Raw genomic sequence first — 27,293 nt, forward strand, 5'->3', positions numbered from 1 at the left:
TCGGGGGCGGTGCGAGGCGTGAAGCGGGGCTGGGCCCGGAGGGGAGCGCCCTCCGCAGGGGGAGGCGGCAGTTCGGTGCGTTACTTGGCTGTGAGCGGCCCTCGGTTCTCGTTCCGAGGAGGAACCGCCGGGCCGGGCCCGCAGGAAGGAGGCGTTGCGGCCCGGAAGCGTTACGCAGCACAGCTCGGCCTTCCGGAGCGGGCGGTGGTGGCGATAAGGTTCATCATGCCGGACTATCTGGGAGCGGATCAGCGCAAGACCAAGGAGGAGGAGAAGGAGGACAAACCCATCCGCGGTAAGGGGAGCGGGGATAAACAAAGCGCAAACGCGGCCTCAGAACGAGCTCCCGTTTTGTTTTTAGAATTGGTAACTTTAGTGTTTCTTGTCTCGTTTCAGCGCTGGATGAAGGAGATATCGCCTTGCTGAAGACATACGTGAGTAAAGCGTATATGCTGCTCGCTGTACACTGAGGCCGCACCTCCAGTGCTGTGTTCGGCTGTGGGCCCCCGACAAGGAAATGGAGGCCATGCAGTGTGTCCATGGAAGGGCAGCGGGGATGGGAGGGGTGGGGAGCACAGGTCTGATGGGGGTGGCTGAGGGAGCTGGGGTGGGTCAGTCTGGAGAAGGGGAGGCTCAGGGGAGGCTCAGGGGAGGCCTCAGTGCTGTTTACAGCTGCCTGAAAGGAGGCTGAGGAGGGTGGAGTTGGTCTCTGCTCTCACGTAACAGTGATAGGACAGGCTCAGGTTGCTCCAGGGGAGGCTTAGGTTGGGTATTAGGAACAATTTCGTCTTAGAAAAGGCGGTGAGATGCTGGCACGGGCTGCCCAGGGAGGTGGTCAAATCCCTGTCCCTGGAGATGTTAAGAAAACATGTAGATGCGGTACTGAGGGATGTGGTTTAGTAGGCATAGGTTGGACTGATGATCTTAGAGATCTTTCCAACCTCGAATGATTCCACTGTGGGTCAGTGAAAGAACTCTTCAGAATAAAGAAACTTGCCACTTAGTGTATGTTGGGATGTGAATATGCTTGGCAGAAGCCTGAATTTTATTTTCTGTCAAATATCTCAATGCTCAGCAGTTATTGGCACTTATTCCCAAACATGAAATTGATTTGCAAAAATCAATGTGCTGTTTCTTTTCCAGGGTCAGAGCACGTACTCCAGGCAGATCAAGCAAGTAGAAGATGATATTCAGCAGCTGCTTAAGAAAATCAATGAGCTCACCGGTATCTTTCTTTCTTAACCTAGTTTTCATTACAGAAAGTAAGAAGTTCATTACAGATGTTTGTGTTTAATTAGAGATCTCAGAAAGCTTCCTCCTAACCTGTGTGTAAGGTGATGTTTGAAGACACACCAGTTGCTTCTTCCTCCTCACTTTGTCTGTGTTGTACCCAGGAATTAAGGAATCAGACACTGGCCTGGCTCCTCCTGCCCTCTGGGATCTGGCTGCAGACAAGCAAACTCTGCAAAGTGAGCAGCCTTTACAGGTTGCCAGGTGGGTGGACTCTTTCTTTGTCCTTGCGGTAGAGTTGCATAGTGTTAAAAATGCCATTTATAACTCACGTACTCTTTTTCTTATTGAAGAAGGGTCATATTTTGTGCAAATTGAAAGTACTTTTTACCACTGTATCAAAAAAAGCATACTAAATGTATGTAAAATATGCTATATGATGTTGTTATGCTTATGAAGAAGTGAAATTGCTTCTGACAGGCATATACCAGGCAAGGCATTTGCAGATAGACTGATAGTCACATACAGAAAGAAGGACTGAACTCACCTGACTGGTGAAGGGGCTCTGTGGCCCTTCTCAGGAAGCAGCCTAGATCTAAGAGATGCGCTTCCTTCAGTGACTATAGCCCTTATATGAGCCCAGGGTGGCTCCACCCCTTCTGCTCATGTGGGAGCACAGGTGCAAACAATTTGCCTATGCTCCCTGGGCCAGCCACAAACCTTCATTGGGTGCTCAGTCACCAGTTCAAGCCCTGACCTAACCATTTCCATACAGATGTCTTTCATACTTGTGCTTCTGTTATTGTTGTACGGTGCTATAATGTTAGAATCACAAGTTCTGTAGCTCTCTCAGTGTGTTTGGAGAGTATATCCACCATCTCTATCCTGATGCTTACACAAATAGCAGGGCAGTGAATTCTTCTCCTGATGATGTTAATTGTATGTTGTGTGTTAGATGTACAAAGATAATCAACGCAGACTCTGAGGATCCCAAGTACATCATCAATGTCAAGCAGTTTGCCAAATTTGTGGTGGATCTCAGTGACCAGGTGGCACCTACTGACATCGAGGAAGGCATGAGAGTTGGGTAAGCAAAATCTTTTGTGTTAAGTTGTACTGAAGGCTGAAGCCTTCTCGTCTGATCCATTAGTTCGACAGATCAGCAGCTGCCATTTGGTATTATCTTCAGAATCAATATTTTGCCAATTCGTTCTCTGGGATATTTTGAAGTTTAGTCTTTAAAATATTTTGGAATTAGTATTTTTGGAATATAATATTTTTTGAAATATTAAGATCCTCTGCAGAAGGAATTCTAGTCTTTGGTTGTTCTGTTAGCTTTGAGGGCTGGGTTATCTTGATGCCAGAGAAAAGAATGGTTTAACAATTCAGCTTCTACTAATTTGCAGTTATTTCTTCATGACAGGTTTATTAACTGGTGTTAAAATAACTGTTCTGTATATTTTCTCACCAGGGTGGATAGAAACAAGTATCAAATCCACATTCCCTTGCCTCCAAAGATTGATCCCACTGTCACCATGATGCAAGTAAGAACTGCCTTTACTTATTGCTATTATTATTTTACTTCGCTAATTTTGATTACTTACAGTTTTGTTCTCAGCTGTTGAAAGCCTACAGAGATATGCAGCATCAAGCTGTTAACTGCTCACTTGTCTTCTTGTTGTGCAGGTGGAAGAAAAACCAGATGTCACTTACAGCGATGTTGGTGGTTGTAAAGAGCAGATTGAAAAGCTCAGAGAGGTGGTTGAAACCCCTCTGCTTCACGTAAGTAACCTTCAGGTTGGAATTTTAATTGTTTTAGAGTGACGCTGATCATCTTTTAGCATTTTGAAAAGCAAGAAAAGATAAAGCTGTATGTAAAATGTCAAATGAAAAGAGGTTTAGTTCTGACTGATGAAATCCAGTCTAGCCTGGTTTGTTTTGTTCTTCCCCGATGATTTTCTAAATTGTAATCTCTGATGCCTTCTGTTTCTCACCATTGCAGCCTGAAAGATTTGTTAACCTTGGAATCGAGCCTCCCAAAGGAGTGCTTTTGTTTGGGCCACCTGGTACAGGCAAAACACTTTGTGCCCGTGCTGTTGCTAACAGAACTGATGCCTGCTTCATCAGAGTGATTGGATCTGAATTGGTGCAGAAGTATGTGGGAGAGGTAAGAGCCAATTCTTAATGAAATGAGGAGTAAATCTGAAGTTTCCAGTTCTGGGGATGAGGCACCCTACTAATTCTGATGAGTGAACATAGTAGCATGCTGGAGATACAAGGGGGGCAGAGGGACTGTCAGACAGATGGGTGTAGATTGGGCAGTCAATTAAAACGCATGAATTATGTTGTCACCAATGGATTTTGCAGTGTGGGGTGTAATCTGTACTTTGGGAGGACTCTGGAATGAGGATTTTGTTCCCAGCTCCACCACTTGCTTTTCAGTTGGCCCTGATGTCATCTGTTCTTTTTCTGAGTTCAGCAGTAGCAATCTGTCTCTTGTGTATAAATTGCCATACGATTTATTTGGTTGTATTTATACTAATAAAAGAGTTTCATCATTGGACACTAGAATTGTTTGGAGGCATGAAAAGTTTGGTGTATTTCCTTTAATGTGCTTTGAATCTGTTACAAAGTCTTCGTTCCTTTTGCTTTCAGGGAGCTCGAATGGTTCGTGAACTCTTTGAAATGGCCAGAACTAAAAAAGCTTGTCTCATATTCTTTGATGAAATTGATGCCATTGGAGGTATGTGTGCAGCATGCGGAGCTCTGACCTCATGGGAGAACTTGCAGATTTTCCTTTCATGCCTTAATTTTTTATCCTGCTTGCTGCATTTCAAGAAATATGCTTGTAAATACCTAAATATTCTATGTATTTAGCAGAACTACTACCAGCATGAGAAGGTGTTAAGAAGTGGTTTGTATAGTTTTAGAACATATTTAGCCCAGATGAGAAGTTATCTCAACATGTTTGAAACACCCAGATAACTTAAACTTTAGCTTACAGTCTCTGTGTTTGGCAAAAGTACTGTTAACTTAAACCCCCTTCAGGTTTTAGACTACGTACCAAACCTGTACTGCTGCCTAAAAATCACGTCTCCTTCCCTCCTTCCCCCAGATAAAGAAGTACTTCAGTCTTGAAATAGTAGACTTTGGTTGAAGGGAGATGTTAAAACAGAAATCCAACCCATTCATAAATCTCAGCATTTGGTCCATGATTAGGCATGGAAATGGTCCCTTTAATATTAAGGATGAAACATAGAACCACCAAGGTTAGAAAAGACCTCCAAGATCATCCAGTCCCGCTGTCCACCTATCACTGATATTTCCCATTAAACACAATGTTTATTATAGCTGACAGATACTGCCACTCACTTTTTACTGTGTGTGTCATTTCCAATTAACCCCTTCACGTCTTCTTTCAACTCATCACAAATATTTGTGTGTAATTTAAATACTCTTTTCCTGCATTCTCACACACAGCAGCTTTGATATCTGCCCACTCTGAAGGTCTCTCTGCTGTTCTGTGTTTTCTCTGCCAGGTGCTCGCTTTGATGACGGTGCTGGGGGTGACAACGAAGTGCAGCGCACGATGCTGGAGCTGATCAACCAGTTGGATGGTTTTGACCCACGGGGCAACATCAAAGTGTTGATGGCTACAAACAGGCCTGATACCCTGGATCCAGCTCTGATGAGGCCTGGGAGGTTGGATAGGAAGATAGAGTTTAGCTTGCCTGATCTTGAGGTCAGAATGATTTCTTTCACTGCCAAATATTTTCTGATACCATTGTTTCTTCAGTTGGGACATTGCTGTCTGGAAGCACTTTACAGGAGTTACCAAAATCAGCACTCCTGACTTAAGTGAAATTCCATAGAAATCTGGGGGATTAAAGATGTGCCAAGGGAAGTTCTCTCACACTGCCCAGATTTCATCCCTGGCAGAGAACCTGTAGATATGTTTGCTGTATATTTCTATCTCAATAGATAATCCTTTAACTGGTAATTTAGTCCTTACGTTGGAATGTGTTTTATTTAGTTCTTTCTGAGAGATTTCTTGAAATACTTGTCCCAGTAGAACTCTATAAGTTATTTCTGTAATTCAGTTTCATGGACAGTTAGTATTCTACTGCTCCAGTGTTCTAGTCCAGACACAGGAAGCAGTAGTCAGGTACCAAGTAAGAATTCTATTTTCCATTTGCCCTTGCTGGGGAAGGGGACAGCTGCACTGAGAGCAGGTCGGGTTGTGTCCTTTTCCATAGTGTGAACACTTCTGTCTTCTGTGCTCTTCCAGGGGCGGACTCACATATTCAAGATACACGCTCGCTCAATGAGTGTTGAAAGGGACATAAGATTTGAACTGTTGGCTCGGCTGTGTCCGAATAGCACAGGTAAGCTGAATTTTCATGTAACCATTGTATGCTTCACCCCCACTGGTGGTCAGTGTTGAACTTGTTTGTCCTTTCTATGAAAGGAGCTGAGATCCGCAGTGTCTGCACAGAGGCAGGAATGTTTGCAATCCGAGCGCGCCGGAAAATCGCAACTGAGAAAGACTTCTTAGAAGCAGTGAACAAAGTCATTAAATCCTACGCAAAATTCAGTGCTACTCCTCGCTATATGACCTACAACTGATATCCTGGAGTGCTTTACCTGTTCCTGCAGTTAAATTTTCTGTGAAACCAGAATCTGTGTGTATGTGGTAACTCCTGGCTTGTTCTTGCAAGCTAGAAATAAATGAGGTATTCCAAACATTCCTAAAGTGACTGCATTGTTTCCTGAGTTTTGATATGTTGTTACACAGAGGGTGACCTTGATTAGGTACTCATCCTTCATAGCTTACAGTTAAACAGCACTCATAGCAGACAACGTTAAAAGGGAAAGAAGGGAAAGAAAAAATGCTACCAACTACTTCTCAAGACCAACTTTAGACTGTACGTGGCTGCTAAAATGAACTGTACCAAACCACCTCCAAGATACTTTGCCAACATGGAGGTGGAGAGAGAGAGGGGAGAGAAATTTTTTATTGTTAGGTTTCTTTTTCAGAAGCACTGATGTTTGCATGCTGGATTTGATGCCTGGAAGGGCCTGCATTGCCAATGGTGACCCTTCCCAGCCCACCCCTTAACAACAGACACCAGTCCTGCAGTGTTGGCTTGTCCCACATGCAGTGTCTTGCTGAGACAAAGTGGAGAGTTTGGACAAGTCTTGATAATCACTTTATTTTAGAATCTGACAGGATTTTGATGTGAACAGGAGAGACTACGTAGTTAAAAACCAAAGCTGCAACAAGCTGAAAGTAGAAAAATATATACTGTATGCAGATACAAAGGCTTGTTAAACTAGTAAACATTATAAAATGTACCCAAAGTTGTTTAATAAGTAAACGCACACTGTGTTAACGTGCATTCATACTTCAAACTCCAGCTAAGCAGTATCTTCTGATGCAGAAAGCTTCCTATCCCTGGCGCCAGGGGATTTGAAGGGAAGAAAACATCCTCCTGTTTCCCTTGGTTCTTGGGAAACTCGGTTTACCTGAAGCAAACCATAATTGCAACAGCGTGAACCAAAATAAAAAGTAGCAACTTCTGAACTAAGAAGAGAGGAAGTCATCTGAATTTCTGTATGCACAGGAGCTTTGCTTTGAGGGTGCAAAATGAAACGGCACTGACCCTCCTCCTCCACTGCCCACGTGCTATTGAAATAGCTCACAGAGGAACACTTCCAGGTTCCTACCTCTAACCAGATTCATACTGATAGTTTGGGGAATAACAGGCATCCTTTTGCCTGCGTTGTTTCCATATTTTATGTTTTAACCCTGAAGTTAAACAGTACTACAGTGGCCAGGTTGTAAAGATGAAAGAAACAAAAGAACCTACTTTTCCATTAAAAACATCCAAATGCATTTCTGAGTTTACTGAAATCTATTTCACAAACACTTACTTAAAAGCCGAGGCAGAAGCAGCTGTGCTGGTAGGTAGAAAGACATCTCAGGCAATGGAAAAGTACTTCTCTTTTGGACCTCTGAGACTTCAGTCTTTGCGCAACCTTCTATTCCAGCTTAAGAGACTGCACGTGGGGCATCAGTTCTTAAGTCAGTTTTAACAGGCCTCATTCCTGGCGTAAACAAGTTTTGTCTTCAACATGAGGACAAAATAATTTTTGCTGAAAGTGAGTTGTATTATTTTCTAGAAGATATACATGGGTTTTGGCAGTGCAAGTACCATATTGACAACGTCATAATTAAACAATGGTTTTCTAGTATGAAACTCACAGTGAAAATACTTGGGCAATGAAGGGATCAGTACCTCTGGGACAGGTTAGATAGTAAAAGAAACAAAATGGTACCATTGAAACTAAAAAAGAAGAGCAGCTAATGTCACCAGTGTGAATTCATTGATCCAGCCGGCAGAGTATTAGTTTATATATATAATATAAACTGTGGTATGCAGATGTGGACATCAGGCTTTAAAAGTTGTTTAAGAAAATCCTGTAAAGACACCGGTACAGTACACTGGAACTGCAGAACAGTTACCTTCTGCAAGTGAGTTAAAGTGCCCATTTTCTCAACAGGAATAGGAATGTCACCTTGTCTATCAGACTCTGATTGTAGCATAGTACATCAACTTTTCTCATCTTGCATAATTGTAAGGTCATGTCACTGAAAGGCTCTACCCTGATTGAAGGAAAAAATACATCAAGAGCACGAAGGCTTCCAATTCTTTGTCCACTCTTCCTACAGAAAGTAAGCCCCACTCTATACCCGTAGATACAGACAGCCTTTATACAGGCGCTCTTTAACCTGTGCAAATTGAATATTCAAAAGGAAGTCTCTATCAGCATAAATCCAACGTCCATTTTGCAGTTGCCACTCTTCAGTGGTCTAAGGCAGTCTGTGAAGCAGACCTGTCTTTCCCCTGGCAAGCAAGGACAGCGTCATGAACACTGTGAAACAGCAGCTCTCTTGTTACAGTGTCATCAAAAAAATTCAGTCTTGTCAGCTCGTTCATAACCGGGCCTACAACATAAAAAAACCCACAAGCACAGCATCAGTGCACAAAGCAGAGTACAAAGATGGAAAACAACAGTATCTCAGAAAGACACAACAGTCATGGAGTCCTACTTGTCACTACTTAAAACATTTAAAACATCCAGGTGAATCATTACTCTTCTACTCCAAAATACTGTAATCCTCCTTTCTAGCCATACAAAGAGGTCTGTTATTGGCTGAAGATGCTGCAGTTCTAAATACTGAAGCTGAGAACACTTCAAGCTTTTCTTATTGTGCTATTAGAACAAGTGCAAGCTACAATGTGTGTGCCATTCACAGTTTGCCCGCTGGAAATAAATGGGAGCAAGGTCTAGTCCTTGGAGAACTCATTACATCAATGCTTTGCTTTCAGCAAAGTGAAGACTATGAACTTGTGCTTCCCCAAATCCAATTTTAATGCAAAATCAGCTCTGATACCACTGAGGCATCCGGCAGCAGAAAATTCAAGGCCAGAGGAAAAGAGATGAAATACAATCATTCCTAAAAAGGTAACACAAAAAGCTCAACTCACCGCTACAGCTGGCAATGCAGACACAGACACCAACTTCTTTGCATTCTTTTATAACCTGCAATAGAGTCAAGCTGAAGTTAAACACGGGTATATCATTGTGCACATAGCAGTTCTGGAAGATGTAAGCTGGTTACCATGAGAGCTGCACTTTCCACATTCCCCAGTACTCAGCTGAAACTTATAGTGCTACAGAATTAAAGTCATGATTATATGAGATACTGTCTTGTATCCAAGCTGACATTTATATCCCACGAGGACAGGTTCCCTGGTAGGTACTTAATTTACTTATTATCTATGTTTGTGAAAAAGAAAACAAAAAAAGAGACCTTACTTACTGATTTTAATGTTTTTGCTCCAACTGAATCCACAAAGTTCACTGGGGCGAAATCCAGAATTAAAGAGTGGATGTTTGTTTTGGGCTCCACAAAGTGTTCAAGCTCATCAGGAGACCCATCTTGTACATCAGCATCCACAAGTGCAAATTTGCCATTTACAGGTAAGCCATCATTTGCTATCTCATGTTTTACGCTCGCTTCCACATCATTAGACTGTGAGAAAAGATAAATACAATTAAATGATAGCCAGGACTCAGCCAGTGTAAATCCCCTTGGTCTCCACACACATATGTTCTTCTAGCCTTTCATTCCAGAATCAACAGAACAGCATGGATGGCATTTTTTTATTACAGCTTCCCATTTGAGTTAATTTTATGATATCCTATTTCTGAATGATTACTCCAAACGTGTGGGATCCCTCCATCTTTTGCTCACTGCACTGGTGAGACAGTCTGACAGTGTGAAAGGCTCTGCCCCACTAACGCTGCACCTGAATGTAACTAAGGCTCAACACGGTTATCCATTCCAGTCACGATCCTCTGACACTTACACTATTCCTTAGCAGTCTGTCCACACTTTACAATGCTTGTATTCCAAGCTTTCCTACCTGAGTAGCACCCAGTATCTTGTATAAACAAGAACAGTAATACCAGAGAGCATCATGATAAAGCAGAGGTAAATATTTACCGAAGAATTCACTAGCTTCAGTACAGCTTTCTTTTTGACTTTGTTGGCCTTCTTTATCTCCCTGGCGTGCTTCTTCTGGGCTTTTCTTCTTGCTGCTAATATGGCACAAGGGTCCACTCCAGTCTGGCATGAAAAGAAAGCAGGATCAGACAAGATTCGGCTTGTTAGGATGACACTGAAGTATCAATTAGCACTGAATTCATCACTGTCATAAATGCTGAAGATGCCTGCATTATTCAGTGTTCCTTGGTGGCAGTGAGAACAGTATAAAGGAAGAAGGAATAATCTTTGCAAGCACTGTGCTAAGATGAAGAAGAGATGCATAACATTCTTCTCTTGAGATCAGAAGTGCCGTATTTCAACAGAATGCTGATTTGAGTGCAGAAAGTGAAGGGGAGATAAGTGCATGTGGACATAATTCGCTAATAGCTCTTGCTTTCTGAAGAAGCACCACCCACCTCTTTTGTGCAAGACTCGCCAAGGGAGCTACAGAAAAACAGTTCAGAAATTAGAAAGGTTGTAATTGTTAGCGGGTCAGGTAGTTCTGTCCTCAGCTAGTTCTGTTACTGCCATTCCACTCAGCCAGACATAGGCGGGAGGTGAAGCATACTCTGTATGTTGTTTATTCCCCACCCCGCCGTGTTGCTGCTTGTTAAGGTGACGCAGTTGGCTGCAGGATCACCTCCTATTTTACTAATGATTGGGGAGGCACCAGAGAAACACTGCACTAGGGGCTACATTGAAGGGCCTGAAAGATGGATGTGTTTCAGATAAAAAAAAAGTTTGAAATTTCAAAACATAGGTATTAAAGGTTTTGCTTTACTCACCTTTTTCTTCAGTGCACTTGTGTATGACTCACTATTGGCAAAATAAAGTGATGTATTAGCTTGAAATATTTTTATTCCAGGATATTCTTTAACCTAAGGTAAGAAAAAGCATTGATGTGTTAAGTATTGCCTGCATAGGTACAAGACATTAGGATACTTGTAAGTGTGTAGCCCAAAAGCCATGTATCAAGGATAGTCAGCAGTGCTGTGAGCAAAGCCAACTGGAAGATCAGAGCCTCCATCCCTCCAAGTGTCATACTGCACAGAATCAATGCATTGTGACACTTCTGTTTATAACAAAGACAGATACAGCTGAAGCACCTCTTCTGTGAAGAAAGGTTGAGGGAGCTGGGCTTGTTCAGCCTAGAGAAAAGAAAGCTCCAAGAAGACATCATTCCAACCTTCCACTACTCAAAGGGAGCTTACAAGCAGAAGGAGGACTGATTTTTAACACGGTGTGATAGAAACAGCACAAGGGGGAATGGCTTTAAACTAAACGAGGGGAGATTTAGGGTAGATGTTAGGAAGAAACTTTTCACTCGGATGGTGGTGAGGCCCTGGCACAACTGCCCAGAGAAACTGTGGGTTCCCCATCCTTGGAGGCATTCAGGGCCAGGTTGGATGGGGGTCTGGGCAGCCTGAGTTGGTGGGGGGCAGCCCTGCCCACAGCAGGGGTTTGGAACTAGATGATCTTCAAGGTCCCATTCAACCTAAGCCATTCTGTGGTTCAGTCCTAAATAACAGTCCTGTTGCTTATAGATTTCATTTAATACTGTCACACAATTAAAGAAGCTGGCTTTGTTTGCAATTGTATACACAGCAGGTTCAGCAGTGGTACTTCTACAAATCTTACCATTCTGTACTAGGCCAGCGCAATGATAATTTGTGTAAAGGTTACTTCTGATCATCTCCTAGTCAGACATACATACAGGACAAGATAGCATTTTAAGCAATATGGCTTTTCCTATTAACATTTATTTGCTTCCTGAAAGCATATTGCAGGCGCACATCAGACAATTGCCACAGTCATCTTTGTTCCAATATGTAAAACCATGCACAAAAACACTCCTACCTCTTCATACTCTTCCACATCACAGTAGATATCTGTGTCAGGAATCTGACCAAGGATTCTGTATTGAGGTCTGGAGGGAAATAGAGGCAAACATTTCAGTATTATCACTTAAAAAGTAGAAAAGCAAGTACTTAAATTATTTTGCATCTTATTTTAAATAGTCATTTTGTCTGCCACTATTTTATCTAAATGTGGTCAAATGCAGTGAGTAGTTTGTGGAAGAAACCAAACCAAGGCGCCATCAAGGGGCTACTTAGTGATATTTAGTGGCCACAGCATGTGGAGTTACAGAGTAAATTTTCTTTGGTTTAAACTGGTGCAACTTCATTGACTATCTTACGAGTACAGCAGCTCAGACTGGCACAAAATATACTGCAACTCCACAAAGCCTGCTCCCAGGACAAGCATGCCTGAGAAGATGAACATTCCCAGCTCAGAGTCAGCATGACCACAAAGTACCATGATGTCTGCAGGGATCAAACCACGTGCAGCTGGCAGAAGAATACGCTTATTTATACAGAGTAGAAATCTCAGGATTTAATTTCATGCCAACACAGATGGAAAGGAAGACTTTTACAGATTTTCCATCTAGATAACCAACACCTTGAGCATAGAGGCCTCATGTAACAGGTGAAGTAATATTCACACATGCAAGAATTCATCCTGCTCTAGATCTGGAAGACAACTTTTACTGTCAACTAAAAGCTCTGAACCGAGAGCAAGAAGAAGTGATGTGAAAAACTAGAAGGGCATGGATACTTTGATGAATTATAACTTCTTTATAAAATACGTAAATATTTAGCTAGTGATAATCTGACACAGCTTTAGTTTGACTGCGACAGTGCACAGAAAAGGTAATCATTTACTGAACCTAGCACCAAAAGTTCCGAATTTCAGACATTAAAAACAATATACACAAGATTAAGTGAATAAGAGATCAAAGCTGCCATCTGTGACTGAAATTGCAGCTCTCATGCTCTTTAGAAATTTTTTTCTCAGAAAGATACAATTTGAACCCCAGATCAGGGCCATGAGTCATGTCCTCTGTGAACTACATTATGAAGCAGATTCTATACTGTACACAGTTGAAGGGAGAGGAAAGGTCTGCCGCTTATTTACATCCCTTAAACAAACAAAACCACACAGAAGTCCAACAAACACTGATGTTAATAAAGAAGAAATCTGACCTTTGTGTTCTGTAAATAACAGTTATCATTGCAAATGCTACTGCAGTAAGCAAACCATAGTCTAGTCCCAGGAAAAGAGAAGCCACAAAAGCTACCACCCAGATGGCCTAAAACAAAGAAAAGCTCTGAATTAATATGCATCTTCTGTTAACACAAAAACAATAGCATAGTTCAGCCTGAAGCCTATGAATCTCTTCTGATCAGGAACAGGCTATGATGTAATTCGTCATGATAGCAGACTGTAATTGCCTTAACCTTTGAAAAAGGTGTAAAAGCTCAAGGCACACTAACAACATCTGACAAATTGCCCCATTATTAATCAATGCATCAAGTCCTGTTCTCCAAGGAATGCTGAGTTAACAGCAGACTCCCAACTCTGAAGGATTAAGAAACATATAAGGTGTGCAAAAGTAGCTCTCATTTATTTCCATCTTTTACTGAGCAGTTGTTGCAAAACCTGCTATTTGCAGAGTGAATTGTTTAGCTATATAAATAAAATACACAAAGAATGATTGTCCTAAGAACTTCTGGACAATTAATGGTATTTGCCTGGATGAGACACCTGATTCCATATATACACTGAGGAGCTTGCCACTGAAAAAGAGAGAACTCAGTGCTTCAAATGTGCTAAGGTCTCTGTGCCATACCATATAGAAACTAGCTCCACTTTTAAGCCAGCAGAATTATTTCACAGATCTCAAAGAGCAGCTCAAGCCATTAATGGGGACATACCATTTCATTCTGATGATCTCAAGGATTTACTTCTCTGGTTGTCTAGAACTTTGGAAATATATATATATATGGCTGCAGTTAACTCCTGAGGTTGGGTATCTGATCCATGGGGCCAAGGACTACCTATGTGTCAGTACACTGAGATCTCTGTCACATTTCCACGTTCCCCCAGAAGTAAGGACACTGCTGCAAATCGCAAATCATCTTACTTCGGGTCAATAACAAACTAACATGAATCCAGAAAATCACTAGGACAGGTTTTTGGTCTGTCTTAAAAGATGACAAATAGTTTCATGTAGTTTTCTGTTACTCTGTATTTCACATTCTTCTCAGGCATTTCTACAGCCCTCAGTACAGTTCCTATAGCAACACCGCAAAAGCTTTGCTTTTGCCACAACTAAACTACTTCTGACCTGAGCTAAAAGCTGTTGAACAAGCACAAAAACATTCTTGTCTGCGCCAGATCACTCTCCAAGGGTATTTAATGTCTTACTACCCGATTTGTAATTCCTATGCCGTTTTCAAGGATAGGGAGAAGGGAAGCAACACATTTATTACAGTTAAATATATGCTCTGAGCTGAGCATTACTCACCAGTTCAATCTTACTGGTTCTCCAGAAGTGTGCAACATCTCCAAACTGTTTAAACATTCCTTTCAGGTTCACCATTACAATTGCAGCCAGCACTGTCTAGGAATATTACAAAAAATGTTATTTTCAGAAGCAAAAGAAACCTGCTTCAAAGCATCCAAAATAATTGTTTTCTGTGCTCATAAAACTTATATAAGTGTACTGCAGATGTTCAGCTTAAAAAACAACTTTTCAAGTAGTTCAGCAGAAATATATTTTTCTTCCTGCTTCAGAAATGGCAACCCAGAATCAGTACAATTTGATTTACTCTCCTTCCTGGCAAGAGAAATCATGCATTGCTGAGCTTCAGGCTGTTGCATTTATAGTGCCTGCAGTACTTGAAGTAGCTGGACTGTAATCTCAAATTCAAGTTTCTCTGCTATACCTTGTAAAAATTCAGTGACAGTCATACGGGTGTGAACCACTATACATCTCTTATTAAGAAAGCAAACAAACAAGAAACAACAGAACAGGAATCACATTTGATTCATTCATTGAATCATTTGAAGATATCAATATTATATCTTAAAAACTGAGTCCAGAATGGTTAATATTAATAACAACCGCACGCTGTATTTTGCAGAATACTTATTAATTGTAAGTCTAACTTACAGCAAGAATCCACACAAAATTTAAGGGTTTCTGAACCAAGCCCTAACTGTCTGCTTACTCATCAACCACTCCATAATCTCTGTTGTAAGCAGTACTAGCTGTCTTCTGGTCACTGACACGCAGTGCTTAGCAGGCAAAACTACCTTACCTGTGGAAGTGGCTCAAAGAGGTATCCAATCGCCACAATTACCAACAGAACCATAATTGAAGAGAGTGCACCTGCAATCTGAACAAAATAAGCAAGAAATGACATCTGAATAGCCAGAACTGCCCCAAAAGGGCAGTTTTACTCATGAGCCAATGCTTCCTGCGCTTCCCAAAAGGCTGGTTGAGTCATTTCTGATCCCTCCCACTCAATTTGTCCATTCTCACTGTCATGCAGCCTCCTATTCTGGCCCAGACAGGATATGAAACAGGGGAAACTGCAGTTACTTCTGGTGGCCAAGGCAGAGATATAAAGCAGACTAGTGGAACTCCAGCCTTCAGCTTTGGAGCACAAAAAATGAAAAGGAAAAAAAAAAAAAAAGGAAAAAGAAAGCAAACTTTGGCTCCAAATTTGGGTTTACATACCTGAGTTTTCCCACCAGTGCTTTCCTGAACGAGACTCCGGGACATTGAGCAAGTGATTGGAAAGCTTTGGAAAAATGACCCCACAGAGTTACATATTCCCAAGGCAATAAGCTCCTGTGTTAAAAAGCAAAAACAGAGCAAAACAGAAGGCAGTTGTACCTAGCAACTGTATGAAGGTGGAGCTATCCATACATAAGAACAATCACCTCTTATTTACAGTGCTTTTATAGCGACCTTATCATAACCTGTGCATGTGAGAGAACCACAAGCACAAGTTAATGGACATTAAATCATCTGTTAAATGAAGTATTTCATAAAGCAACGGAGACATTTCTCATTCTCAAATGTTCATGTGGTCAGTGAGACTGAAAATTAAAATGAATGACAGAATTGTTTGTTTTGGTACAGAAGACAATACACCAATCACATGGGAACTCTGTTTTTCACTGTGAAAGGATGCAGAAGTAAAGCAGGTGCCTATCAGAAGATAAGTCTAAGTAATGGCTGTCCCAACAATTATTATTCATGCACACATCCAACTCCAACTGAAGTTTTCCAAAACAAAGGTACAAGTGTAATAATTATATTATGCCAATAACTTGATTCCACAGTGAAAGAAAAACCCATTCTTGCCCAATACACATTTCTGCTTTAACGAAGAAATGAAGGTGACAGTGAACAATTTCCATAGGGTAATTCAAATACTTTTACCTGATTCCCATCAATGGTGTAACCATGTTTAAGGGCAAAGATCTTGGCCATAGATACAGCCATTGAAAATCCAACTATCGCTATTGCTAGTGCATCTATAAATAATGCTGGGATGAGCTGAATCTCAGGAACTCTTGGTGCACTTAACCTTGGAGAAGAAATAAATGGGTACAATTACTATAATAAAAGATACACACTACATGATAAAAGGTATAGTTTGAATGAGAATATATCACCCCTACCCTTGAGGAATTTTCCCAACAACATCCACTCCATATGACTCAGTCAGATTCATTCCAGCTGAAACTCCTGTGCCGATAATGACCTAAAAACCCGCAAATGCATCAAGAGCTAAGAAGAGATGAATACGTCTGAAGGAATAGCGGCTTATTATAAGTAATACACAAGGGATAACATTCATTCATCGATCAGTTTTCTAAGAGTTAGTGGGTATAGAAGCAGATAAAAGGACTCCATTCATCACCTTCAACTCTTGCTGATTTCATTTGCTGGAGACAGTTAAATGGAGCATGTTGTGGTATGATCCAAATCACTAAAACACTCTTTACTTGAGCTAAGCCTGGGTGGAATAGCATGTATTAGGAAATGCAAACAGCACCACAGAACAGGATGTATTAGGAAACTCAGTGCAACAGAAGGATTCCACTGCCATATTTTCCTGTGCAGAGTATGCATGTTATCTTCAAAAAATAACTGGTGCGGAAGCAATGAAAGCTGCAGGTCTAAGATTGTGCTGCTGTTGCCTGACTATTAAACAATACACTAGAGCATCTTCTTCATCAACTCTGAGAAGCACCTCCTTTCTTCATTCCTCACATACAGATTGTATCCATGCCTTCAGCTGCTCCCTTGGCTGTGACTTTGTGCAGCTTGTTTGCTAGCTCTAGTTATCTGAGAACTCATTTTTAAGTTCAAACACTTTTAAAGGTGAAAGTTCATGTGAGATGTGGACTATTGAGATGGTCTGATACTTGACTGCAGGATGAATTGTGTTTTAAAAGACTACACTAAAATCCAAGGATAAACCAGTCTCAGAAACAGAAAAAGGAAGAAGTCCCACTGGTTCCTGCTCCTCTTTCTACCACTGCATTTTAAAAAGAAAGCAAGCCCTGCAGAACCTCTGGAACAGGCATCCATATGTACCTGTCCTCAGGAGGGGTTCTGAGCTCTTGTAATCCATGCCACTCAGATGTATGTCATGCAGAGACTCACTCAGGTGCCAAAGCTCAATTCTTATTTGGGAGTTCATGCCCAAAACTTGGGTATATCAGTGCCTAAACCTCACGAGCACCCAAACACTCAACTGGACCAATTCTCAAACAAATTACATTCCACAGAAGTTAACCTAAAGCCCCACAAAACTTGATAAAAATGAGATCAATTCTATTACTTTAGAAGAGGTATATAATTAAGCTACAGAATTTCACAACTGACTTACCACAATTATCTCCATAGGAATAGGAACTGGCAGTTTCTTCTTAAAGCGAAGATTGATTTCCTTGCCAATCAGTAATAGAGCAATGCACGTTAATCCAACAATCAGTGCAGCAATATTGGTTGTTGTTATTTTTGAAAACACGGCAGCTAGGCTCTGTAACAGCAGAAGTATCTCTATGAAGATCATAATTACACAAATTTATTTTCTTAGGGTATTTGCCACTGCTGATTTATTCAATATTTATAGCTGCAGCTAATCACTGCTTCACCAAAATCCCCACAGTTCCAATAAAATACAAAAGTTCAGAGTATCTCAATGAGGGAAGCAGATTTGCAACCATAATAATATCAGTCTTACTGAAAATGGTCAAAAATTTGGAGAAAAATTGCTACAATGGGGAAAGAAGTCCAAATCACATCTTTTATGCTCAGCATTTTCACACATATATACTGGCATCAACCTGAAAGGAGAAAATACCAATCTCTTCTAATACATTCAAATATTCTTTGGTAAGTCACATCTATTTAGAGCTGCAAAAGACATTTCCAAAGGATAAAGCTGCTGATACCACCACTAAAGTTACCATAGCAATGTGATTAAATAATAATTATCTTGCAACAACACTGAACTGGCCATTACTGCAAATTTCTTTCAGCTGAAAAACACTATTAGAAATGGTGTTAGAAAAGAAAGCTTGCTGAAACACAATAGATACTCTAGTGTAAATAAATCCTCTAATCATTACTCCATCTTCTTCCACAGGATTTTAAAAAGATGACATAAATGACCCCTGGAGAGGTCTTTGAAAGAAGATGTACATACCCTACTTTAGACAGAAGGAAAACTACAGCAACTACTAGAAAATTATCAAAGTCTTGGCAGCTCATCCTGAATGCACACCTCCCCTCTGATTTGTTTGGCAGTCAGTATTTCTCATATCTATATTCCTGAACTAAATATATATATAATATATATATAAATCCAGCAAATAATGATTTAGCAAACCTGTGTGGCCCTGTTTCCAAAAGGTTTGTTGAATCTGTGCAATTACACAAGAAAGATTTCCAAGAAACATTTTCTACAGCCTTCGTGGCTGTAACTGAAATACTGATTGCTCAGCAATAAAAAAGCTTCAATCTGTTTAAAAGCTTTGGTTCTCATAGATACCTGAGACTTTCCCTATTCTTCTACTCAAGGTTTCTTGTCTGCAAAATTGGAGCACTGATTATGTAAACTTGGAGCTTCCTAGAATGGTTGGTGGATCAGATCTGCTTGTTCATAACAAGAAGAAAACCACTCACAGAATCACAAAGTGGCTGAGGTTGGAAGGGATCTTTGGAGGTCATCTAGTGCATTCTCCCTGTTCAAGCAGGGTCCCTTTGAGCAGATAACCCAGGATTGTGTCCAGGTGGCTTTTAATATCTCCAGAGAAGGAGACACCACAACCACTCTGGGCACCTGTGCCAGTGTTCATTCACTCTCAATTATTCTAATGTGGAAAATAAGGCTATGAGCTATGCCAAACACTGGATCACTGTATGCTCCGAACAGTAAGTTCTAATGATTTAGTCCTTAATAAATAGCAGTGTTACACATGGAATGCCTTGATTTAAAAATAGTTCTCTTCCATTACTTTAAAGAACAGGGACATTGATGATAGCACAGCACTTTATGTCCAGTTTGCAAAACTGCAAAACAGCTTACAGGCAGGAAATGAAGAATTACAGCCATCAGGAACCATGTGTGAAATTAATGAAATACAGACCGGACAAGGTTCTGAGAATAACATTTCCTACTTTTGCAAAACATCTCTGGTTTACAGAAAACATGTCATACAAAGCTTCAGGCTTCTATTTCATTAGGTTGACAGATGTTTTCCTACAAGAGTTTCATTCCAATGAGTTTTATCTGTTCATGTTAGAAAACCACATTTAGCAGAATCCTAAAATCTGCCCACCTTGGACTGTTCTGATGCTCAAATATTGCTATAGCACTTGAGGATCTGACACCCAGTTTTGAATACTGAGGAATTGTTCTACTTAGGGCCAAAATACTTATTTTTAATGGAAAAAGGCTTAAGTACTAGACTATGACAATGTGGTATTTGTATATTTAGTGAAGGTAGTTACTTACATATACAACTGAGAGGGGTCCACTGTATCGGCTAGTCTTTACTCCAAGCAGATACTTTAACTGTGAAGTGAAGACATGAACTGCAGCAGCGGTAGTAAACCCTCGCACCAGAGGCTCTGTTAAATAGATGGCGACAAACCCAAATCGAAGGAAACCTAAACACAACTAATGAAGAAGAGAAACAGGAACCGTGTGACTCTCATTGTAATCTGAATCTCAGCACTACATCACAGACATATCTACTTATCCCCAAGCTAAATCAGGCAGCCCCAAACCTTCCGAAGCCACAATTCAGGAAGCAGCCATCAATGCACCAAATCTTCCATTCAACTGGCAAGTACAACACTAGACACACATAAATAGGTGCTTGTGTGCATTTATGGACGTATTAGAGAGCATCATATAGAGTTCTTTTCTGACAAAATAGGAAAAAATGAAAGGGGAGGTCCTGCTTTTGCCAGTCAAGCCAAGATGCCCAGACACAGACTTGCTTCCCACATATCTCCCTGCAAGTCACTTCTGCTATGTGGCTGCCATAAAGCAGCCTGCATTCTACACAGCACACTGCTGAAGCTTGACTAAGATCCGCTGTGCCTTCCAGCTGCAAGCCTGTCAGCAGCTCTTAAACAAACTGTGTTCACATACCTGAATAATTCCTGAAAGAAAGGCGAGGGTCACAGCTACTTGCACCCGCTTGTCATCCCTAAGACTGTAGTAATCTGAGGCATCTGTAGCATTAGTTGTGTTATAGCCTACAGAGATCACCTCATCAGGCACTTGTCTCACAGCAACCCCGCCAACCATCATACTAATCACAGCAAAAGTGCCTGAAATAAGGGGGAAACAAAATAATCGATTAATACATAATTAATAAATAATTAATAAGTTAAAATCCTGTTCCTGTAAGGAACAGTTCTAGGCTTCCTCATTACTGCACAGATCCACAGAATTATTTGATAATAGATTATTCTATCTAAATACTATATATTTTTTTAGTTCCAGAAGCTATTTAGATATTGAACACAGACCTCTATGGTAAGTAAACATCATCCATTTTTCCATCTCAGTTTCTATTATGCAAATTAGAGACTCATGGTCAGACCGATGGTTCACAACAGAGACTAAATCATAGTTCAGAAGTTCATAGCACACGTTTCTAGACCAAACCGCTCCCCTCTGGCCCCCAGCTCTTTATTCTTTCCTTAGTAGGATAGATAAATTAACAATAAAAAAAACTTGCTCAAGCCCAACACATTTTTGTATTGCTTATTCACATAAACGTGGGTTCACAGAAAACCACTACACTTTCTATGTATACAACTTAATTATTAGAGCTTTGTTAGGCACAAACACACAAAGAATTTCAGTTATCCATGCAGTTGTACCTATTGATATGTGCTTGGAGGTCCCAAAAAAAGTATACAGAAAGACAGGATAAAATGAAGAATATAGGCCAAATACTGGGGGAACAGCTGCCAGCAAAGCATAAGCTAAACCTAGAAAACAAACACAAATACATATGTTAGGCAGAAAAAAACAATTTAAAGCTAAATGATTCAAGTCTACTAAAGCTGAACTCATCTAATGTGAGCATTAGAGATTTATCACAGGTAAAGAGAAGTCTTGCAGAGAATATCCTTAAATAAATACATATGATACTGTAAGGCAGTGACCAGACACTTGAGTGATTTAATTCAGGAAACCACAAGTCTGTAACTACAGGCCTTGCAGATGTGCATGGATATGTTTGTTTGTGTGCACGTGTCTTTGTGGTTGGAAGTATTTCAAAATAATTAACAAACATATTTTGTGTCTTTTGTTCTCAAAAACTTAGTGAACACTCCACCACCACTAATCCAGAACACATTTGATTTTTCTCCTCCTTTTTAATCAGACATGATTAAAATCAGGCATCTTACATCTGACCAAACACTTTCTTCCTCCCTTCCTCACTTCTTCCCAGAATGAGTGGGATTACATAATACGTCACATATCCTTTAAATGTGTTCCTGAGTGTATAAGAAACAAGGGAGCGTTGTTTACAATCCATTAAGACAAAGAGCTTACAGTCTGTATTCCTTCCAGTATATTCAGTAAATGAAATTGCTTTGTTCTTAAGACATGCAGTCCCATGCAGTCTAAGTGCAGTCCACCCTATTCCCATTTGTTGATGGAGCTCGCAAGCATGAGGATAAAGCTGTGGGAGAACAGCACTGAGGGAAGCCAGGGAGGGACACCTCCCACAGTGCTCTCACTCCATGGTGCTTACACTCACTGCATACAGGTGCTTACCATGGGACTGTATTTAGTAACAAACAGCGTGCATTACATGATACAGAGAGTAACTGTCCTGAGCAGTTCAGCAAGTCCAGTAGTTTTACATGAGTTGCACTAAAGAGAATGCTGTATCCTGGCTTTATTTTTTCTCCAGTTCACCTAGACAAGTGCAGAGTCACAACACACAAAGAAGCCGTGTGTTGCTACCACATTCTGGCGGACTGCTCCAGTCTCAGTCTGAAAAGCTCAAAAGTCCATCACACTTAAAGGAGTCGGTTCTTTGCCCATAAAGGAGAGTTAGTGAAACCCTACAACACCTCTCTCTAGTAATTTATTTTTGAATCCAGAGACAAAGCACGAGGTTATCCTAAAAGAACAGGCCAGGAAAGAATCTTCTGTGTCATCCAAGAAGTCTTGTACGATGCAGGGACTTGTTGATGCCAAAATGTCCAAGATCTAACCTATCCAAGAATTCATATTCCTAACAGAACTGAACTGATGATACTGTTATTTTCTTGCACCAGTGAGCTCTTAATTAAGTACTTCTGAAACTCACCTCACATGCACTCTCTATCCCAGGGGATATATCACGCCAAGAGCATCAGCAGAACATCCTGTACCATAACATCCTGGCCTTTAATATCGCAATGAACTTACCAGTGAAAGTGATTAAAACTAAAAAACAGTGGTGTCAAAGTGTCAAAGTAGGAAGGTGGGTCTATGAATGCCCTTTTATTCTCTTTCCTTTTCACTTGTACTGGCATTTTTTAAAACACTGTCAGTGCCAAGGGAATAAAGAGATATTGACATGAGAGGAGTTCACTGCTCAAACCTGGCAAGACTCCCAGGCTTCTTTGACCTCATTCTTGCCATAATGACCTCCTTTCCAGAAAAACAGGAGTTCAACTTATGCCTTTTCAGAAAGGGAAAGATCAAGAGCAGTTCAAGGGTATGACTGCAATCACTGAAGGAAAGAATAATGTTTAGTTTAAAGCAAAGTTACAACATTAAGTTTAAAGTTCACTGCTGACCACTTACATTTTAGTGCCCTTATCTAGTCCATCACATAAACTGTGCCTCAGTATACACATGGCGATGTTTGTGCCTAAAGCATGACATATTTCTCTTACAGTTTACCACTGCACTGATCTGTTTAAGACAGAATCATGGAACAGAACCATAAAATGGCCTGGATTGAAAGGACCATAATTATCATCTAATTTCAATCCCCCTGCTATGTGATGTTTATGTTTGTGTAAGGAAGAATTCTTAATTATAAAGAAAAAAAAAAAAAAGCATAAATCTGGTAAGCTGTAGAAATAAAAAGGTCAACTGCACTGTTAGGATATTTCATTATCTTAATGGGTCATCCCATAATAATCAAGATTTCTGAGATCTAGACTCATTCTTCAGACCTGCCTCAGCCTAAAGAGGAATGAGTGAGGCAGAAATAGGAAATAAGCCAAAGCTTAATTAAATGTAAGTAAACTTATGTATGCTTCATTACCCTTAACATGAGGATCCCTCTCGACTGGGCTCTGTAAAAAAACCCAAGGACTCTCTTTACTCTGAGAACTACTGGGACAGTAGCTGTTGTCATGAAGCTGCCATTCCCAGAAAAAGTAATGGCACCCCATAATGACACTACAGTAAAAATGATGCCAGTTTTTAACACTGCAGCACTTCTGAAATTGCTGATAATGTCAGGCTTAACAAAAGGCTTCACTAGCCCAGTCACCAAGAACTGAAAAGAATAACGAATATAGTTTCTCTCTTATTCTTCTACAGAGTCTGCTCCAGCTTCAAAGCCTGGCTCTACTAAGTGTCAAATTTCCAACTAACTTAATAGAAAGTCCAAAGATTTTCATTCTTGTTATGTAAGTTACTCTTGACTGCTTTTCACCATGCCAACTGTTGTCCTCTACTACGTCAGCACAGAGATGCCCACTTAGTAGTTGCCAACATGTGGGCCATAAAGATGACTGGGTGCCTGGAGCATCTCCCTCATGAGGAAAGAGTGAAAGATCTGGGGCTGTTCCACCTGAAGACGAGAAGACTCAGAGTTTCAGATTGATAATATCAACACTCATAAGTATCTAATATGTGGGAGTCAGGTGTATGGGGCCAGGCTCTTTTCAGTAGTGCCCAACAACAGCAAGAAGCACAAATGAAGATAAGTTTCATACAAACATGAAGAAAAGCTTCTTTACTTTGAGGGTGACAGAGCACTGGAATAAGCTGCCCACAGAGGTTGCGGGGTCTCCTCCTCTGGAGATACCCCAAACCCACCTGGATGCTTTCCTGTGTGACCTACTCCAGCAAACCTACTTTAGCAAAGGGTTGGACTAGATGATCTCTGGAGGTCCCTTCCACCCCTATGACTCTGTGACTCTGCTACACCGTAAGCTGGTGGCTTCTGTCCTTAAGACAGAAGTCTCTGATTTCTTGCACATTCTTCTATGAATGATTTTAGTTTGAATACCCTGCAACAGTTGCTATCCTACGAAGTATCCTGCCAGAACTACTGATGAAGTATGGTTCCTATTATGTCCATTGGATACTGCTACACTCCGTAGGGAATTTCCAACAACTTTCATGATGAAGAGATATGAAGATAATTAGATGCATTAAGCACAGGTTTAAACATGCATTTAAACTAAACAGTTATTCTTTCAGAGTGCACTGTACACTTTACAGTGACATGCAGTTTTGAGGGAATCCTCCTTATACGCTGGTCTGACAAATGCTGTGCTGACCTCCAGACATGCATCTGAAAGGCCCATGCTATTTTCATGGGCACCCATTCAGGAAGCAAACACAGAAAAAGAAAAGCAGAGGATGAATAAATCCAGAGAGATACTCACCTTGAGGAAGCTGCATAACTCCAGTGCTTATACCTGAGATAATATCTCCTAATAAGTATTCCTTCACTGGGTAACGGGGAAGCCATTTTAAAATTGGTAAGAAACTGTAAAGATGAGACTTGGCTTTCTTAGAGGAGCAGCTGAATAAGACAAAGCAGAAAGAAAAAGTTATATACTAGCAGCTCACAAAAAATCTTTATTTTCTATGCGGCATAACAGACTCAGACTCCTCATTATAGTGTTTTCTGTACAAAGCTTAAGTACAAACAAACCATGAGATCATTTGTTTAATAACAGTCCCTGAGGATAACTTGCTTTCAGATAGCGTTTCTCCCTAATAGATCTCAAGATAATTTGTAATGCTTGTTCCTATTCTTACTTACTGCCTGGATGTTTTATACTTTTTATTATATCTTTTGACATCACTACACTTTTTTTTCCCCTAAATTATTTTACTAGTGCTTTTTACTATCACTGTTACCAATAGGGTAATTTTAAGGCTACTTGAGAATATAGTCCTCCTTTACCATGAAAGGAAAGGCACTGAAGTTAGCAATACTTTTAGCAGTTATTAAACTTTTGAAACCCTGACTCGTGACAAATTAATAGAGCCAAGAAATACCTCTCTCTATCCAGCACTGCTATGCATCATATGTTGATTCCAGTGTGGTAGGAAATTTTACCCTTGTGTAAAAATACAATATTGGAAGTATACAAATGCTTCTCTGTGGAGAGGAACTATGAGAGATCTGCAGAAATTTGTTAATGATCCCAAACTGACACAGGACTAAATGGCACAGTGAAGAAGTTTATTGTTAAAGTGAGGGAAAAACTAGTCATGCACACTTCCTGCAATTCCCTCTGCTCTGTAGATTATGAAGTACATAATTTTTACTTGGAACATTCTTTGGAGTTGATGACACGACAGAGTGGAATTAGGTGCTGATACTATTAGAATAGTCCTTCAGTCAACCAAAGCAAATCCCTAAGCAACAAATCACAGGGATACAAACATTTAACAGACAAGTAGTCAGGCAGAACAACATTCTGGCAAGGAACAGAGTCAACTCTGCAGATGAAGCATTGATAAATGTAAAGCTAATAAAAATGTATACTATAAGAAGCTTTTCTTCATTATCCTCTGGCACTAAGAAGCTAGAGATGCACAGTTAAAGGCATTTTACATGTAACCACCTGATACTTTAGATTTCAAGGCAGTTAGTTAAAAGCTACAAAGTACCTCTATTAAATCTTCATTTGGCTAATAATTTAACTTCTACACAGCAGTCATTTACTTCAGTTCTTACATGACATGCTCATGTGAAATGCAATTTGACCATAAGTATTTCCACATAAAAAGAGCAGACATTTTTCTGGGTCCCACGAATATATGCATTCCTATCTTGCATATTTTTCCTTTTCACTTGAATGAAGGTAATTCAACTATTTCATCCAACAGCTTGTAATACAGCTACATACTTACATATAAAAACACATACACAACCTTATCACAGCCTTGCTGAATAATCATACCAGAACTATTGCTTCTATCTTGTAGGTTTCTTTGAAAGAACTATCACATATGTGTATGAAAAGAGAATCAGAATGGTTCTAACTAATAAAACAAACATAAGATGCAAAACCCTACCGACAAGAGTGTTCAATTTTCTGCCTCAAACTCTGAGGTGTTCTTTCTCGTTTGTGCAGCTGTCCTTGCAAGATCTCTTGGTTATATATTGGTCTCTCCACATGATACTTTTGGTTTTGCACAAGACACTCTCCACTTTCTTGAGCATCTTCCATAGTTGATCTCACTGAACAGGAGCCAAGGAAGAACAGCTCTACAGTCTCCACAGCAAAACCTGGCAGTAGAGAAAAAAGGTTTGATCAGTGGGTGTCGCTGTTTGAACCTCTTATTTGAAATTTCCTTTCTAAGTGTGCACTTAGATGAGCCAGGTAACAGCATTATGATTAAAGCTTAGAAGCACTAATTAGATGGTCAGTAACAGTAAATAAATAAATTACACTCACTATCTTTACTACTGGGAAACCATTATTTTTATGCTTTTCCTATGTAAAGAAAGCTTCTGCATTAATTACTCTGTAAATAATTGCAGAAATGCAAAAATGGAAGGGTATGTTCAGGCTTATCTGCCCTCTTCCTCTTCAACTTCTAAAGGAAATGTGAATATCGAAGAGAAATTACTTTATTGCTGCTTGCTCACAAACTGTAACGCCCATCTCCAGAACACAACTTCAATTCTAACAATGAGAAAGCCACTTCCTTTTCCAGATAACCAGTGACTCCTGCACCAACCCACCCTACTTCCTCTTCCCTCTTTCAGAGGCTTCTTTTTACAGACAGCAAGTATCTGAAGGACATACAATGCACTGCTATCAAAGAACTGTTGTTCA

At 40.4% G+C, this 27,293-nt stretch overlaps 2 protein-coding genes across 5 annotated transcripts in view; one reads left to right on the top strand and one right to left on the bottom strand.

Annotated features, from left to right (window-relative positions):
• The first annotated feature begins 81 nt into the window (after nucleotides 1-81).
• On the top strand, nucleotides 82-5,983 carry PSMC2 (proteasome 26S subunit, ATPase 2). Its single transcript, XM_015885306.2, has 12 exons — nucleotides 82-295; nucleotides 397-434; nucleotides 1,144-1,225; nucleotides 1,395-1,494; nucleotides 2,186-2,317; nucleotides 2,702-2,774; nucleotides 2,917-3,012; nucleotides 3,233-3,397; nucleotides 3,886-3,973; nucleotides 4,770-4,972; nucleotides 5,519-5,615; nucleotides 5,699-5,983. Exons 1-12 carry the CDS (start codon nucleotides 226-228, stop codon nucleotides 5,854-5,856), a joined length of 1,302 nt encoding a protein of 433 aa, XP_015740792.1. The 5' UTR covers nucleotides 82-225; the 3' UTR covers nucleotides 5,857-5,983.
• A 440-nt stretch (nucleotides 5,984-6,423) lies between these two features.
• Nucleotides 6,424-27,293, bottom strand: part of SLC26A5 (solute carrier family 26 member 5) — a 36,939-nt gene continuing 16,069 nt past the window's right edge. For 3 of the 4 annotated variants that reach the window (XM_015884615.2, XM_015884532.2, XM_015884447.2), the window contains 18 exons: nucleotides 26,527-26,740; nucleotides 24,879-25,018; nucleotides 21,123-21,233; nucleotides 20,383-20,564; nucleotides 19,738-19,902; nucleotides 17,605-17,757; nucleotides 16,388-16,470; nucleotides 16,146-16,293; nucleotides 15,435-15,548; nucleotides 15,013-15,090; nucleotides 14,217-14,312; nucleotides 12,892-12,998; nucleotides 11,705-11,774; nucleotides 10,633-10,725; nucleotides 9,806-9,928; nucleotides 9,119-9,331; nucleotides 8,784-8,838; nucleotides 6,424-8,239 (listed from right to left, as the gene is read on the bottom strand). In XM_015884615.2, the coding sequence (XP_015740101.1) occupies nucleotides 8,097-8,239; nucleotides 8,784-8,838; nucleotides 9,119-9,331; nucleotides 9,806-9,928; nucleotides 10,633-10,725; nucleotides 11,705-11,774; nucleotides 12,892-12,998; nucleotides 14,217-14,312; nucleotides 15,013-15,090; nucleotides 15,435-15,548; nucleotides 16,146-16,293; nucleotides 16,388-16,470; nucleotides 17,605-17,757; nucleotides 19,738-19,902; nucleotides 20,383-20,564; nucleotides 21,123-21,233; nucleotides 24,879-25,018; nucleotides 26,527-26,681 (2,229 nt within the window). In that variant the 5' untranslated portion in view covers nucleotides 26,682-26,740 and the 3' untranslated portion in view covers nucleotides 6,424-8,096. Of the gene's footprint in view, nucleotides 8,240-8,783; nucleotides 8,839-9,118; nucleotides 9,332-9,805; nucleotides 9,929-10,632; nucleotides 10,726-11,704; nucleotides 11,775-12,891; nucleotides 12,999-14,216; nucleotides 14,313-15,012; nucleotides 15,091-15,434; nucleotides 15,549-16,145; nucleotides 16,294-16,387; nucleotides 16,471-17,604; nucleotides 17,758-19,737; nucleotides 19,903-20,382; nucleotides 20,565-21,122; nucleotides 21,234-24,878; nucleotides 25,019-26,526; nucleotides 26,741-27,293 lie in introns of those variants that run through there. The other variant, XM_032442337.1, reaches the window with a different exon arrangement.

The sequence above is a fragment of the Coturnix japonica genome, chromosome 1 (genome assembly GCF_001577835.2).
Source record: "Coturnix japonica isolate 7356 chromosome 1, Coturnix japonica 2.1, whole genome shotgun sequence".
NCBI lineage: Eukaryota > Metazoa > Chordata > Aves > Galliformes > Phasianidae > Coturnix > Coturnix japonica.